General features: G+C 58.9%; 1 protein-coding gene across 2 annotated transcripts in view; it reads left to right on the forward strand.

The window, feature by feature from the left end:
* The window catches only part of CASKIN2 (CASK interacting protein 2), a 33,787-nt gene extending 17,889 nt beyond the window's left edge, over nt 1-15,898 (forward strand). Inside the window, exons 3-21 of one of the 2 annotated variants that reach the window (XM_032706325.1) lie at nt 3,019-3,070; nt 5,027-5,124; nt 5,203-5,348; nt 5,455-5,550; nt 6,382-6,512; nt 6,723-6,831; nt 6,972-7,080; nt 7,385-7,479; nt 7,561-7,678; nt 7,912-8,079; nt 8,519-8,640; nt 9,047-9,128; nt 9,241-9,335; nt 9,560-9,670; nt 9,780-9,881; nt 10,116-10,254; nt 10,585-12,729; nt 12,851-13,169; nt 13,376-15,898. In XM_032706325.1, the coding sequence (XP_032562216.1) occupies nt 3,019-3,070; nt 5,027-5,124; nt 5,203-5,348; nt 5,455-5,550; nt 6,382-6,512; nt 6,723-6,831; nt 6,972-7,080; nt 7,385-7,479; nt 7,561-7,678; nt 7,912-8,079; nt 8,519-8,640; nt 9,047-9,128; nt 9,241-9,335; nt 9,560-9,670; nt 9,780-9,881; nt 10,116-10,254; nt 10,585-12,729; nt 12,851-13,169; nt 13,376-13,472 (4,334 nt within the window). In that variant the 3' untranslated portion in view covers nt 13,473-15,898. The remainder of the gene's footprint in view (nt 1-3,018; nt 3,071-5,026; nt 5,125-5,202; nt 5,349-5,454; nt 5,551-6,381; nt 6,513-6,722; nt 6,832-6,971; nt 7,081-7,384; nt 7,480-7,560; nt 7,679-7,911; nt 8,080-8,518; nt 8,641-9,046; nt 9,129-9,240; nt 9,336-9,559; nt 9,671-9,779; nt 9,882-10,115; nt 10,255-10,584; nt 12,730-12,850; nt 13,170-13,375) is intronic. The other variant, XM_032706326.1, reaches the window with a different exon arrangement.
* The last annotated feature ends 673 nt before the right edge of the window (nt 15,899-16,571 follow it).

Below are 16,571 nucleotides of genomic sequence, written 5' to 3' on the forward strand. Positions count from 1 at the left end.
CCTCCCCTGGCCGGAGCTGCACCTCTCAGCCAGCTGGTCTGGGAGGGCTGTGGGATTGGGAACAGCCTCTGCTGAACCCCAGAACATCTGTGTGGAAAATAAGGGGGAGCCTGGGCACCAACAGGGAGAGGAAGAGCTGAAGAAATGGGGAGAAAACCTGGGGAATCGGTCAAAAGGAGCACATGGATGGAATGAGGAAGAGGGATGTAGGGAAGCTTCCCATCGGCTGCCTTCCTGTCACTGGGTTTCTAGGGGCTGCTTTGCCAGCCCCGTGAGCAGTACAGGGCGGGGTGTGCAGGATGGTGCTGGTGGAGGGGTCGTGGATGTCTGGCTGTGCTCTGCTTCCCCTCCATCCCTCCAGTCCCCTCCTTTCCTGAGCCTTTGTGCCTGGGACTGCACAGCCCTGCACCTTCCAGCCTGGCTGCAAACCCTCCAGTTCTCCAAGCAGCAATTTACCCACCTACAAACTGGGGATGAGCCCTTTCCTTTCCTGCCCCAGGTGAATCCAAGCATTTGGGAATCCCCAAAGGGGATTCTGCTCCTGACTGCTCTTTGGGACCTGCTGCTTTTCCTGCCACCCACACTGTGTCCTCGTGGTCCTGCCCGGAGTCCTGACCTTGCTGGGCTGCCAGAGCAGGGAACTAATTTGAGGAATGTTGCTCAGGGAGATGCAGATAATGACAGCTGCCTCCTGGGGCTGAGAAACAGGCAAGGACACCCACCACATCTCAGCCTTGCTTACTGGACCCCCCGGCCAGCCCAGTCCTGTTGTAGGAAGGGGTCAGGGATGGGATTTTGGGGTGAGCTCTCTCTCTTCAAATAGTGGGCATTGCTTAACTCCAAGACCAGCCCCCAGGGGCTGTGGAATGTTTCTGCCTCATTTGGATGTGCTGGTGCTCAGTGGGCATCTCTTCCCAGCATTGCCTACCCAGCTCTCATCATTCAGATTCTGCCCCTCCTACCCTGGGTAAAGACCTCTCCTCCTCTTTCTCCTTCTCCCCCTCCTCACCTTTTCTCAGAGGAAAACCTGGTGGCAGTTTTCAGCTGCAGCTGATGGGAGCAATCCCACGTTGGCCTACAGTTCCCACCCCACAGTGTCCTTTAAAATACCTATTTATAACCCCCAGTTAAAGGCAGGGGGCTGGAGGATCGCTCAGGGAGTGGGAGGTGATGACTTCACAGGCACTGCCTATGGATCAGTGGAACCCTTCGTTTATTTCTAATTTTATCTCGATTGTGTCCTTTGAAAATCCCCCAGCAGCAAACACTTCCCAGCCCTTCCTGCTTCCCGCTTGCAGGATCTGTCCCAAGACTTTTGGAGGGACAGGATGAGACCTTTGCCCACCACAGCTGAGCCCCTTCCTGGCTCTGCCGTACACCCCAAGTGCGATCCCTGTGACAGTGGCACTGCAGGGGTCGGTGGTTACAGTCGCTCTGGGACTCGGATCACAGGTGGCCTGTTTACAAGTGAAATGTTATTTTTTTCTGACGGGGAAATGTTACAAGTGGAATGTTATTTTTTTCCTGGCTGGTGGGAGGCCAAGGAGAGCAACTTGTCCTTGATGGAGACCCTGGATCCTGGGCTCTTGGGCAATATGGAGGTGGGAGGGAACAGTGGGAGTTATGCCGAGCCATGGCTTTGGGAGCCAGTTCCTTTGGGAAGGGCTGTCGGATTGGTGGCTTCCGCTCAAAGACAAACAGCCTCTGGAAGAGGTAATTAGGGTGATCCTGTCTTGATCCCCTCAGCTGTGGCTTCAAGTCACGAGTCCTTCACCAGCAGCCACTCCAAGCCCATTTTGCATTAATTAGGCTGTTTACAAAACACTGTAAATTGCAGTAATGAACACCCCGGTCCTTGGTTTCCTTTAATTACCCATTTGCATGATGAATGAGCCAGCCCCTCTTCAGCCCTCCTTTTCCAGCAGAGGGGTCCAACAGCTCAGTATGGCTTTGTATGGGATCTGCCATGTGAGATGGGCAGAGACTTTGGGAGAGGGGGAGAAGAGAAGGGAACTGAGGAGGAGATGAAAGAGGAGAGGGATCTACAGTCCTGGAGATCTACCCGGCTGCAAGGGAGGGGGCTCCTTTCCCATTTCCCACATTTCAGTGGGGTTTAAGCAGCTGTTTCACCCCCAGGCTCAGAGCCCAGCTCTCAGACTTGGATTTTCCAGAGGAAAAAGCACAGAAAACTGTTCAAAGCATTTAATCCTCCCTGGCTCGGCAATGGGGCTGCCTGGAAAGGCAGAGGAGGAGCGGCGGCATTTCTTGCCCCCCACATACCTTCCCCTTTCTTTCCCTTTTGACTTGGCGGATGAATTCCAGAGATGTTAATCCGCTCTCAACCCCTCGGTGAAGAATAAAATGTCCTCTCTGTGTAGGAGGAAGGAATTCATTGGAATTAATTGCGGGAAGGAGCTGGGGGTGCACTGGGGGTCCGTGTGAGGCTGTGCCGAGGGTGGGGTGAGCATCCTCTGCTGCCCAGAGGTCCCCAAAGTGGAGGGAGGGATGGGCAGGGGGATGGGGATACCCGAGGTGGTACAATCCTTGCATTCACGGCTGGAAGTTTCAGCCTCTGCCCTGGCCGTAAAAATGCCAACCATGTGGTCTGTGGGCCAGGCCTCAGTGGCAGCGGCAGCACAGGGAGTGAGTGGGGGGCAAAAGGACTCCACTCAGCAGTTTTGGGGTGTCAGTGCCTATAAAGGGGAGGGAAGTGCTGTTTTGAGCCGGGGTGACAGGAGCTGCGGGGTCCAACCCATCCCGGGGGCACACAGAGATGGGGCAGGGGGGACAGAGGGGGAAAAGGGTCTGAGCTGGAGCTGGTCAGTCCACTGAGGGTTCGTGGAGGTGAACGTGGAGGCAGAGAAGAGGAGAGGAGAGGCCACCGGGATGGGCCAGGCACTGTTCTGTGCACTGGGAGGTTGGTGTGGCTGCAGGATGGGGTCTGTGTGGGATCCCAGGGGCCTGTGGGGTGGTGCAGGCTCTGCCTCCTGCCCTGACCTTCGGCTCTTCTCTCCCCAGAGCTCCTGGGATCTGCCAAGCGCCTGAACGTGAACTACCAGGATGCGGACGGGTGAGTGCTCCCCTGGCAGGGTGCTGGGTGCTGCTCCCACCAGCCTGGGTGGGCTTGTCCTCCCCCATAGCCAGTTGGTCCTGCAGTTCAGGGTATCATATAGCTTTGGAGGGGAGCTGCTGCACCCCGGAGAACACAACAGCATCCCAAAGCCAGGGGAAGCCCTGCAGAGGCAGAGCCAACACCTGCTCAGATCTGAGCTGAGGGCTGTGCTCAATCCATGCTGAAAATCCTTCATAAAGCTCTTCTCCACCCCCCTCCATAGGGATGGGAGTGAATAAGGATGGCAGCATGTCCAGCCAGTGCCCTGTGTCCCGAGTGCTGGTTGAAGCACGGAGGAGCCCCACTGCCTGCACGTGCTTGTGCCTGTGTTTAATATCCCAAAAGCAAAATCCCATTGTTTGGGGGGGTTAGGGAAAGAAAAGATGAGGTTACCAAGTGACCACAGCATATTTGTGTAGCTCATCACTTCCAAAATCCAAGTACTTAATAAGCTGGGTACTGAGAGTTAAAGAAACCACAAAGGCCCATAAAATAAATAAGCATATTATTCTTATTGAATTAACTCTGACCTGTCAGTCATTAGCATTGTTTTATGTTCTGTTGTTGTACCTAATTTCTACATGTTTTCCTTTGGAGGACTCTGTAGGAAGAGGTGTCCATGATGAGTCCTAAGAGGCCAGTGGGGGGTTGGGAACATGCAGGATAGCTCCATCTTAAAATAATGCTGTGCAGATGGAGCTTAATAGAAAAAAAATATTTAATAATAGAAGCAATGATCCGATTCTGATAAGGCACAGGGTTTGTGCTCGGGCAGCTCCAGGAGGGCTGCTGATGGGAATGGGGGTAAAGGGTCCATTCCCTGCCAGAGGGACACAGGCAGGGCACTGGGTTTGGGTGGGGCACAGGAAGGGACGCTGGGGAGGTGAGACCCGAGCACAGGGATGGCAGTGTGTGGCTCTCCTGGGAGAGCCATGGTGCTGGTGGTGTCCTTGGCACCACCTCACATGTGGCTTGGAAGGGATGGGGCAGGTGAGCAGGGGTTTGTGCAGCTGCCCCAGGACAGAGCAGGCCCTGCAAGGACCCCCACAGGGCTGGATCAGGGGGATTTTGTACCCCCCACATTCATACTTCAAGGCAGAGGTTTTGCTGTGCCCCATGGACATGGTGGGTGTATTGGAGGAGGGAGCAGCCCTTTCTGCTGGAGTTGGTGTCCCTCCTGCAACGTCCAGAGACTGACCAGGGGCTTGGGGGTGCTCTGGGACTGCAGATCACGAGGAGAGCCATGCTGGCTGAGCTGCATCCCCAGCATGGGGCTGGAACCCTGCAGAGCCCATCAGAGCCCCACGCTGGTGCTGTCAGGAGCCCCTCAGCCCCCTTGGAGTGGCACACAGGCTAATCCCTGGTGGCACAGGGACCCTCTTGCTCAGCCTTGGCCCTTCACGTGACAGCACGGGGGGAGTGCCAGGCAGACAGGCCGCTTTCACAGCCCCAAAACACAGGGCTCTTTCATTCCCAGCGGCCTCCCACGCTTTGCCATGGTCTCTCGGCATCCCTGCTGGCATGGGGAGGGGGCAGCTGGCAGAGGGGCAGGAGTAGCCACTGGGCCGATGAGCTTGCCAGATGCTGTGAGCAACGTTTGCTGCCTGGCTGCACCAGGGAGAGGGGAGATGCATCTCCCTCCATCCTACCTATTTGCCTCCTGCACGGGACAGGAGGGGCGAAGGACCCTCTCCCTGGGGTTTCCCAAGGTACACAGAGTCCCTGCATCCCTTGCTGAGCCCTGGAGCACGCACAGCTTGGAGGGATTTATCTGTGTTTTGTTATGGGGAAACCGAGGCACTGGGAGCAGGGAATCAGGAAGGATATAGCCATGAACAGCTGGTGACAATCCCAGGCTGTGTCCCCATGCAGAGGGGGCTGTGGGGCGGGGCTGAGCCCTACCTTGTGTCCCAGGTTCTCGGCACTGCACCACGCAGCCCTGGGCGGCAGCCTGGACCTCATCTCCCTGCTCCTGGAAGCACAGGCCACTGTGGACATCAAGGACAGCAATGGTAAGGGGTGACCCCCAGCACGACCCCCAGGCGAGGCCGGGGGCCGTGCCCAGCCCTGCTGAGCCCCGTTCCCCGCAGGGATGCGGCCCCTGCACTACGCGGCGTGGCAGGGCCGCGTGGAGCCCGTGCGGGTGCTGCTCCGCGCCGCCGCCTCCGTCAACATGGCCTCGCTGGACGGGCAGATCCCGCTGCACCTCTCGGCACAGTACGGCCACTACGAGGTGGTAAGTGAGAGCCCAGCGCCCCCCACGCTGGGGGGGTGCTGGGGGGGACGGGGACAGGGGTGCAGGGTGATGCTCAGCCCCCCTGTGCCACGTTGATTCCCCGCAGTCGGAGATGCTGCTCCAGCACCAGTCCAACCCCTGCCTCATCAACAAGGCGAAGAAAACCCCGCTGGACCTGGCCTGCGAGTTTGGGCGGCTGAAGGTGGGTGCTGTGGGGCTCTGCCCTGGGCTGGTTCGTCCCCTGGGAGCAAAGTGCTGGGTCTGGCCACAGCCACCCTCCCACTGCCACAAGCCTCAGAGCCCAGCAGCAGCACCTGCCTCCTCCCATGGCAGGACAAGGCCAGATCCTGAGTCTGGGAGCTGCAGGTTTTGCTCCTGACCTCGCAGCAGGGCAGCGTCAGGCTGGGAGGGAAGCCAGGAGTTCTCGCTCCCGGTTCTCCACAGCCTCCCCCCACCCACCCCGGCTTTGCCTGCGGTTAAGCGCAGATAGGCTGAGCTGGCTAATCCCAGCAAACTCTGAGCATCCGGCCCCGCTCCAGGTCCCTGGCACAGCTTGTGGGGATAGACCACTCTGTGCTCTGGGACACCCCAGCGCAGCCAGCACTGCCGGGTTGGGCTGGAGCACGGCCAGCCAGACTGTTCCATGCCCCACCAGGAGGGGACAAGGGGGATATTTCCATTTTTGGCGTATCCATAATGTCTGCAGCTATAAACAGGGCAGTAAAAATAACTCCTCTGTGCCTCTGGGTTGCCCTGAGACGCTGAGAGTCGCTCTGGGCTGGAGAGACTGGAGGTTTTTAGGGCTTGGTCTGAAAAGCCTGATTATGGGAAGACTATTTCTGACTGCTGTGACCTTTTATGGCCCCTCACGAGAGTGTGGCCTTGCCAAGCACTGTCCGACTCAGGCTGAGCCCTGGGGCTGTTGGGTGGAGGGGACTGGTGGGATAGGGAGTGGTGGACTGGCCCCCAGTCCCTTGCTGGGAGGGTGCAGGGGGGGTACCTGCACCCAGCTGCTCACCTGTGCCCCATGCAGGTGGCCCAGCTGCTGCTGAACAGCCATCTGTGTGTCGCCCTCCTGGAGGGACAGTCCAAGGATTCCACTGACCCCAACTACACCACCCCACTGCACCTGGCAGCCAAGAATGGGCACAAGGAGATCATCAGGTAACCCCCTGCCAGCCCAGGGCACTGCCCTTCCCTGGAAAAAGCCATCATGGCTTCAGTCCTGCATCCTCCCAAACCCACCTCCCTGCTTCAGCCCCTCATCCCCAAGGCAAGGTGCCAGGTGCTCTCCCCTTCCCATCACAAAGCAGCCCATTGCCTGGCCCTGATGTCCACGGCCTGCTGTTCATGCCTTTCCCTCCTTCCCACTAGGCAGCTGCTGAAGGCTGGGATCGAGATCAACAAGCAGACGAAGACGGGCACAGCCCTGCACGAGGCCGCACTCTACGGCAAAACAGAGGTGGTGCGGCTGCTGCTGGAGGTGAGCGTGGTGGGGATGGGGCTGCATGGGGGGACAGGCCCCTGGGGGTCAGCCAGCACCCCTTCCCCTCTGTCCCTCGTCTCCCGTGAGTTCAGCAGCAGGTGGGGGGTCTGGGCATGACCACGTCTCCTCCTGGGCAGGGTGGTGTTGACGTGAACATCAGGAACACCTACAACCAGACAGCACTGGACATCGTCAACCAGTTCACCACCTCACACGCCAGCAAGGACATCAAGCAGCTTCTGAGAGGTGAGGTGGGGACAGCACTGAGAGGGGCTTCCTCCCACTGGGACCTGCTTGGACTCCCAGTGCTCCTGAGTAGCCTAAACCAGTGTGGCTGTGCCAGCATCCCAGTCCTGTGTCATATGTGCCCCCATCCCAAACATGGACAGTGTCTGGAGATTGAGTCCTTCCTGCAGTAGTAATGTTTTCTTCTCCCCTCTCCTTGCTTTTGCTTTCTCCATCTGCCTTTCATGAACCCCCTGCGCTCCTCTTTCCTCTTTCCTCCCTGCGTTCTGGCACCTTCTTTCTTCCCTCTGTCCCTTGCCTTCAGAGGCATCAGGAATCCTGAAGGTCCGAGCTTTGAAGGATTTTTGGAACCTCCATGACCCGACTGCTCTCAACGTCCGAGCAGGAGACGTCATTACGGTGAGGCTACTCCCTGCTCCCCATCCCCTTGCCCCACCATGGCCCTGGGTACCAATCCCACCCCTCTCATCCTCATGGCAGGTCCTGGAGCAGCATCCAGACGGGCGATGGAAGGGGCACATCCACGACGCCCAGAAAGGCACCGACCGTGTTGGATACTTCCCCCCCTCCATCGCTGAGGTCATCAGCAAGCGAACAGGTCAGTGGCCATGCTGGAGACAGTCCCCTGTGTGAAACCATCCCACCCTTCCCAGCACCTCCTGTAGGACAGGCCCCGCAGCCCTGGCTAGCTAGGGGGGAAGAGAAGGAGTCAGATGGGCACAGGAGGTTGTACCATTGGTGGGGTGGTAATTTGAGGGCTGAGGCTCAGCTGTCCCCCCCCACTGCCTCCCGCATGAGCTCTGACCACACGTGTTTTGTCTTTGAATGCAGGCATGGTTGTCCCCCGTGTGGCACCCGCACACCAGCGCCAGGGTCCCCCCGGGGCCCTCCCAGCACCCCCCGGTGGGCTGCAGCACCTCCCTGACGAGTGTCCTCACCAGGCAGCCCCAAGTGGCCACCTCACCCTAACCCGGACGGCCCCGGGCCCTGACAGCTCAGGTCAGGGGAGCACCTGGGGAGGGAGAGGGGCTGGGGACCTTCCCCTGTTCCCAGCCCTGCCCAGGCAGGGGTACAGGGGGGGAGACTCTCCTTCCACCTCTCAGTGGGGAAGCAGCCAGATGAGAGGGAGCAGACGCAGGGAAAGGGAGTTTAGGGGAGCCCACAGAGCAGCCCCTTTGCTCCCTGTGTCCTCAGCCAGGCTGCATCCCCATGTCCCCTCTGTGTGTCCCTTGCTGGCCCAGGTTACCCTGTCTGTGTCGTGCATGCTGGGAGGCGGGAGGGAACTGGTGCATTGTCTGTGGCCAGAGGGATCTTGTGGGAGACTGTTTTTTACTGGTGTCACTGTGTTGGCACTTGTGTCCCTGCTGGGGACCTCTGTGCCCTGTGTCAGCCCCGATCCCGGGGTGCTCCTGACGGTCTCCCTGCCTGCCCCGAGCAGCAGGAGACAGGAACAGCGTGGGCAGCGAGGGCAGCATCGGCAGCATCCGCAGCGCCGGCAGCGGCCAGAGCACCGAGGGCACCAACGGGCAGAGCACCAGCATCCTCATCGAGAATGCCAGGGTAGGCACCAGCCCCTGCTCCCCCAGCCCGTCCCTGCGCCAGCTCAGGCTGGAGATGGAGCCCCAGCCCCTTCCCTGCCCGCCTGTATCCCTCCTTTCAAAGGAAGGACTGCTGGAGCTGAGCATCCTCCACCAAACCCTCCCAAAACAAAACTGGCCTTTTTGAGTGGAGCTGGGGGCCGTGGTTGGTACCATGCAGCATCTCCACTGTGTCCTGTGTTATCTGAGAGGTTAAAAAAAGGCCCTGGGTCAAATCCTGTCTAGATCTCTTGCTGGGGACCAGCCTTTCACTGGGGGAAGCTGTGCCCAGCAGCCCAGTGCAGGGACCACCCCTCTGCTCCTGTGGGTGTGACAGGGTTTGTTTCTGGAGCAGGGTCCCTCCTTCACTCATTCCTCCTCTCCCTCAGCCTCTGCCCTCCTCCAGCGACGACCTCCAGCAACACCTTTTGGGATCAGAGCCACGCAATGGGCAGTTGACAACCACAGCAGGTGAGGGCTGTCCCAACTCCATGGGACCTTGGGGACAGATGTCCCCCCAGCCCTGGGTGCTGCTTGCTACTCAAGTGCCCCCATGACAGTTCTCCTTTCTCCTCTCGACCAGGGTCACAGAGCCTAGAGACCCCAGGCAGCTGCCCCCCTGGAGACAGGGTCTTCTCCCACCAGTTCTTGCGTCCTGAGCAGCTCCTTGAGGGGAAGGTAACTGGGACAACTGGGAAATGGTGCGCTGGGTGAGAGGGCTGTGTTTGGGGCACTCAGCCCAGCTCTCACTGCTCTGGGGACACAGGGAACTGGGTCGTGAGAACACTGGCGACAAGTGGGTCTTGCTCAAGGGGATTCTGTTGTCCTGCCTGGAGCAGTCAGGTCCTTCCAGCCCCTGCAGCCACCGTGACGGGCTGTGCTGTGTCCTGTCCTCTCCTCAGGACGCAGAAGCGATTTACAACTGGTTGCGTGAGTTCCAGCTGGAGTCATACACTGCCAACTTCCTCAACGCCGGCTACGACGTGCCCACCATCAGCCGCATGACCCCGGAGGTAGGGCAGGTCCTTCCTCACCCTGGTCAGCATCCCCTGAGCTGCTGACAGTGGTACCCACTGCTCTGTGCTCTCTGAGCTGACCATGGCCCCACTCTGCTCCCCTTAGGATCTGACAGCCATCGGCGTGACCAAGCCAGGCCACAGGAAAAAGATCTCCACGGAGATCGGGCAGCTGAGCATCGCCGAGTGGCTGCCCAACTACATCCCGGTGAGTCCCTGGCACCGGGGCTTTGGTCACCCTCTTTTTCTGGGTTTTTCTCAGAGCTCTCTCACCCCAGGACAGGACAGGAGCGGGTCTAATACACGCTGCAATGGCTTTGACTGTCTTAATGCAGTCAGAGAGAACCTGAAAACACAGACACCTGGGCAGAGACAGGGAGGGGATAATGAAGGTGCTGCCAATGCCTCGATGCTCACAGCAGCATCTCCGTGCTCTTTCCAGGCTGACCTGATGGACTGGCTCAGTGCCATCGGGTTGCCCCAGTACCACAAAAAGCTGGTGAACAATGGCTATGACTCCATCACCATCGTGACGGACCTGACGTGGGAGGATCTGCAAGAGATCGGCATCAACAAGCTGGGTGAGTCCCTCCCACTGTGCTGGGGTGGCCCAGGCCAGCCAAGTTTCCCACCCAGTCCCCACGCCCCGTTCTCCCTCAGGCTGGGAGGTGCAGGCATGTCCTGAGCACCTGGAAAGGGCAGTTCATGGCTGTCCCTAAGGACTCTCCTTGGCAGGCTGGAGCTGGGCTGAGCCAGGTAGATGCTCGAGGCAGTTTGTTCCCTCCCATAGGCAGGGTTTGAATAACCCGGAGGCCTTTGCTCTGGTTGGTGACGTGACCATGACTCTTCTTGGCCAGAAAACAAAGGCCTTGGGGGCTGGAGCCAACCTAATGTCCTTTTCCTTCCCGCAGGCCACCAGAAAAAGATCATGTTGGCCGTCAAGAAGCTCAGAGACCTCCGCAAAAGCCTCAACCAAGCAGAAGCAACTCTGGCGAGACGGAAAGTCCCCGGTTCCCTGGACATTGTCACCATCGAGTCACTGGAGAACGGGGAGTGCCAGTCCCCACATACCCCCAAAATGACGACCTTCCAGGACAGCGAGCTCAGCTACGAGCTCCAGACGGCCATGTCCAACAGCTGCCATGAGACACTCGGCATCAAGAGCAGCCAGGGAATGTCACGGAGCCAGGAGAGCATCGGGGTGCGGTCCCGGGGCTCGGGGCACTCGCAGGACAATGTGCTGTCCCGGCGCCTCTCCAGCCCCTCACAGGAGAGCCTGGGCAGCGGGGAGAGCAGCAGCAGCAGTGGGCAGTCCTGTGCACCACCCCGCAGCAAGGAGAGCCCGGCCAGCCTGCCGGGACGGCCCAGTCCCGAGCCCTACGGGATGCTCGTGTCCCCCGAAGGGCTGAACGGCTTTGCCAACGGCGGCGGAGGCAGCCCTCTCAAGGAGAGGAACCTGCCCGAAGGCACGGATCAGTACACCCGGCCCGCGGCTCAGAAAGGAGCCAGGACTCCAGCAGTCACCCCCTGTACTCCTCCCCAGACCCCCAGCAAGGGAACGGCCCCGTACGTCTTCATGTACCCACACATCTCCTTGAAATCCCCGACGGTCCCATCCCTCCTGGGAGCGGAGCAGCCCAAGGCCCTGGCACAGCCGTACCCCTCCATCTCCCCCGGGCAGAAGAGCAGCCTGCAGACATCAGCCCAAAAAGGCTTCTCCTACCTGCACAGCCAGTGTGGCCCCACGGAGCCGCCCACCGCATCCCCCACGGGCGGGGAGCAGCACAACGGGGGCGAAGGCTTCAAGCACAAGAAGCGCTCACACAGCCTGAACCGCTATGCGCTGTCGGACGGGGAGCACGAGGAGGAGGAGGGGGCTCCCACCAGCACCCTGGGCTCCTATGCCACGCTGACACGGCGGCCGGGCCGCAGCCAAATGCCACGGGCCTGTCTGCAGGTGGATGCCAAGGTGACCCGCAGCCAGTCCTTCGCCATCCGCGCCAAGCGCAAGGGCCCTCCGCCGCCGCCTCCCAAGCGCCTCAGCTCCGTCTCCAGCGCCCTTGCTGCCGAGGCAGACAGTGAGCAGCCCCCCAGCCCTGAGCAGCAGCCCACAGCCCCCCAGGATGTGGTTGATGCAGGTGCCACCCCCAGTGACACTGGCCGTGGCAGGACAGTGAAGAGCCTGGCAGCTGCGCTGGAGGGAACACCGGGGGCGAGTCCACCCAAGCCCCTCCTCGCCCCAAAACCACTGCACCTGACTCAGGACTGTCTCCCCCGGGCAGATGTGGGTGATGAGTCCTACGCTGGCAGTGACACCAGCAGTGCCACACTTTCTGATGGCAGCAGGGACCCTTTTGAGAGCAGCAAGCCACGGAGACGGACACTGAGCGAGCCCAGCGGTCCCATGACAGAGGTGGCTGCGCAGGGCGAGCGGGAGGACGCCTGCTCGGACACGGAGGAGGAGGCCAAGCCAGGGGTCTCCTCCTCATCCTCCCAGAACAGCTCCAGTGAGTGTATCCCCTTCGCAGAAGAAGGCAACTTAACCATTAAACAGCGGCCGAAGCCCACTGGGCATCCCAAGGCCGACACAGCCGTGCTGGACACAGAGCCTGGTTCCCAGCCAGCAGAGCCCCCCTGCTCTGCTGGGAAGGAGCCGGCAGCTCCCGCTGTCACCAAGGAGCCGCCCGTGCTGGAGTTCAACCTCACCGAGTCGGACACGGTGAAGCGCCGGCCGCGGTTCAGGGAGCGGGAGCCGCTGCAGGCGGTGCTGAAGGCGTTCAGCATGGCCGGGCAGGCTGAGCCGGGGGGCACCCCCACACCCCAGTATGCCCAGGCACAGGCAGTGAGCATCGCAGGCCCTGCCACACCAGCGCAGGCACCACGGGCTGGGCTGGCTGGGGATGCCTTTGACGATGACAGCGTGGAGTTCAGGATTGCCGAGATAGAGAAAAGTATCTTGTCGCTGGAGAAAGGGATGAAGAAGGCACCGAGCCCCACCAAAGCCCCCAGCCCCACGGAGCTGGTCGGCACGGCCGTGGTGAGGACACCCACTGCAGGTAAGGGGGATTGTGGGGGTGTCCCTGAGGTGGTGGCAGGGCCTGGGGCTCCCTCCTGTATTGGTACGGGAGGCAAGGAGGATCTGTGCCACCATGTGCCATGAATCCCCTTCCTTTGCAGATGTCCCCACCAAGCACACCTCTGTGGCATCCACCAAGCTTGTCTTCTCTGGGCCCAAGACCATCTACCAGCAGGTCCTGCAGCCCTCCCGCCACACTGTTGCTCCCTGGGCAGCCACAGAGGCGGTGCCGGATGTGATCGGGTCCCTGCCTGGTCCCAGCTCACTGACACTGGACACAGGCAGCAAGGTGTTGGCAAAGCCTTTGGCAGCTGCCCCGGGGGCCACCCTGGCCCAGCAGCGGCTGGAACAGACCAACTCCACGCTGGCAGCCACCCTGCAGGCAGCTGAGAAGAAGATCACAGTGGAGGAGGCAGAGAGGTGAGGGAAATCCTGGGGCTGGACCCCTGAGGCAGGATTGGGAAGCTGTGCATGGGCATTGCCTGCACCACACAGGTCACTGGTGCTCGAGCCCACCTGTGTGCTGAGCTCCAGCTGCCACTGATCAGGTCCAGCCTGGCCAAACCTTCCCCATCAGCACCTGCAGCCTTTGGGCGGTGCTTTGACTCTCTCCCTTTCCTCCCCAGCCACCCTGGGACTGTGCACTCGGCCAAGAACATCCTAGAAGACATCAGCAACATGTTCGACGACCTGGCCGACCAGCTGGACGCGATGCTGGACTGAGACTTGCTCCCTCCTTCCCCTCCTCACCTCCGGCTGCTCCGCCAGTGCCCGTCACCATGGGGAAGAGCGGATCTGGCACCGAGTGGCGCCACCAGGTCTCTCCAGCCACTCCCTCCCCACGCTTTGCACTGCAGCTGGGAACGCAGCTGCCCTCCTTGCTCACCCCTGGCTCTGTGTCACACGTGCCAGCGTGGCTGTGGGCCGGTTTCCGAGGGGGTCAAGCATTTCCCACCAGACTGGAAGCAGGAGGAGAGCCCAGAGGGGGCTGCACATGCGGTCCTGGAGGCCACGGAGAAGCCCTCGCTCCCTTGCACAGAGCTGAGGAGCCTCCACAAGGGACCTTTCTCTTTCCCCACTGCATTGTCAAGCCTTGCCTCTTATTATTTATCCCCTGCCAACAATGTGTCACAGGAGAGACCTCCCCGGGCAGCCGCCACTGAGCTGGTGATTTACTGAGCAGTCCCAGCCCCGGCAAGGCCTGACAGCAGCTGAAAGAAGACAGGGCTTGTCGCAATTTGGCAGTTTGTGGAGCGAGAAGGAACCTTTCTGCTTTATTTGCCGCTTTTCCAAATGCGTCAGCATCAGGCAGCGTGTAATCCAAGTGGATCGAAATCCCTCCGGCGGGACCCACAACCCCCTTGTGGGATGGGGCTGGCACAGCCTCCGAAGCAGCGGATGTTCTGTCATGGCCCTGCTGGACATGGGGGGCCTTCCTGCCCCTTCCCAGAGCGATGAGGATGGTGATGGCAGCGCCAATGGCCTGGGGATTTGGGCCAGTCCGTCTGGATCGTGCTGCTCAATGGAGTTTGCCCTCTGCCAACACCGTGCCTACACAAACCCCCACCCTGGTCCTTCCAGAGTGAAGTAGCAGCGTGTTGATGTTTTTTAATTTCTTTTTTTTCCCCCCCTCCCCTATCTCTTGTCTTTGGGAGAAAACAGCCCGTTTTCCCAGTCCCCCTCCCTGCAGGGAGCTGCTGGCACAAACGCCGCCTCCAGCACTGTTGAACAGTAGCGGCGTTCGGGGCCGGGCGCGATCCTTCCCCGCGGCACCGAGTCCCGGCGGGAGAGCTGACCCCGCGTGCACCGCGGGAATGCGGCTCGGGAAGCAGCTCCTGTGCGCTGGATGCGGCCACAGCCCGTGGCTGCAGCGACAGCTCCCTGCATCCAGGCGGGAGGAAACGGCTGCATCGCTCCGAGACAGATTTCTCTCTCTCTCGCAGGATCTGCTCAGTAGTGCATGGCTAAATATGTCCAAGAGCCCCGAACTTGGCTCGCGCCCGGCATGCCAAGCAAATGAAAGCATCGGAGCACCAGAAGGGAACTGAAAGATTGTGCTGAAGTGCCATTTGCTACAAAAAAAAAAAAAATTCCAAACAAAGGGAAAGAAAAATCCACGTATTCCCCTCTTTTTTTAAAAAAAATCGCCAATGCAAAGCGAAACTGGAAAGGGAGAAGGTGGCTGAGGAGGAATTTGCTTCCCAATCCTTCTGGGAGTTTGTGGCTGAATTGGACTGTTTGCAGCCCCTTGTCCTGTAGCATGGGAAGGGGAGCAAAGCCCAACTGGACAATCCCAAGCGTCTCTGCTCCTGAGGGCAGTTGTGCTGTGGGCTGGGCAGGTGAGAGGTGCCAGCCTGGCTTCTGGGTTGAAAAGCAAAAACAAAGTCCTGAAGAAACCTAAAATCCTATTGTTGGCTGGGACTTGAGGTCACTGTGAGGCTCTAAGACACTTCTCTCCTGATGAATCGGTCTCTGATTTCTGTCCCACTCAGTGTATCCACTGCCTATGTCTGACAGGGAAGTGCCACATCATGGACGTGATGTTTTCAAATAGCTACAACCAGTGGCACTTTATCAAGAGGTTCACAGAAACCTTTTAAAACTGATTTTTACTCTAGTGAGTCAACCTGGGACAAACCCAGTTTTTTTTTTTTTCCAATGTTGATAAACTGTAAATTTTTTTTTTTTAAAGGCCAATGTATATATTTTAAATGTGATTTATTATATATATTTACTAACCAGAACTGCAAGTCTTGGACTGTAGGGTCAGGGATAAGAGGACACTGGGGTGGAGCTGCCGCCGTCTGAGCCACCTGAGGGCAGCACGACGCTGCTCTCATTGTCAATAAGGGAATTAAACATTCGATTTTGCAGAAGAATGCCTATTTTTTAAAAGCTCTAGATCTCTATTTTGAAGCTACTGTATGGTGTGTAAGTTATGTACACTGCAACTGGGACTAACTGACCCCAGCTGCACCTGCTCCGTGCAGCGAGACAGTGAGGGGAAAAAATAGCCCATGTAATCACCAGACTGACAACAGATTTTAAACCATCTGCTCTGTTTGTGTTAATCATGTGTTTTGTTTTCCACTAACATCCATTAAGACTAAATTCTATTAAACAGTGGGGCATATTTTACCCTTTTGATAGTTTTGCCTAGTTGTGTCCTTCGTGTCAAATTGCACAAGCTTGTCGCCTACTGTTTGAACTTCATGGAGGATCAGCTTTATCCTGTCCCTTGAGTGCTCCAGGGTTTCCTCAGATAATCTCCCCTGCTGAGTCCTGCAAGGTTAACGTTCAGTTTGAGTTTCACGATCGTGGCAGTGACGTGGTGAGAGCGGGGACCAGCACCACCTCCCAGTGTCCCACTGCCCAGCTCTGGGCACATCCCCACACCTCAGCTCCCTCCACCGGCCAGGCAGAGCATTCCTCCTCCTCCTCCTGCATGGTCAAGAGTGTGGTGACAGTGACCCCAGGTCCTGCTTTGCTCAAGACAAGCATCCCAGGCCTCCTCATTCTTGTCTCCAGTGCTCCCAGTGCCTATTCCAGCTCACCCTGACCTTTCATCCATCCCGAGGGATTCAAACCATGCCACCAGCCTCGACTGAAGCAGTGCCTGGGATCCACGAAACCACCGGGTAAGCAAACTTATTCTGTAGGAAGAGGTGTTGAGAGCTGCAGAGATTTGTCCAAAGCTGAGCAGAAAGTGGGGAAAAGGCCAGGATTGGGTCCCAGGAGCATCCAAGTGCTTGGGCTGTGTCCCTACAACAGGCGAGCCAGGAAACTCACACCCTGTGACCTGAGCAGCCACACACATTTTTA

Source organism: Chiroxiphia lanceolata, chromosome 19 (assembly GCF_009829145.1).
Source record: "Chiroxiphia lanceolata isolate bChiLan1 chromosome 19, bChiLan1.pri, whole genome shotgun sequence".
NCBI classification, from domain to species: Eukaryota; Metazoa; Chordata; class Aves; order Passeriformes; family Pipridae; genus Chiroxiphia; species Chiroxiphia lanceolata.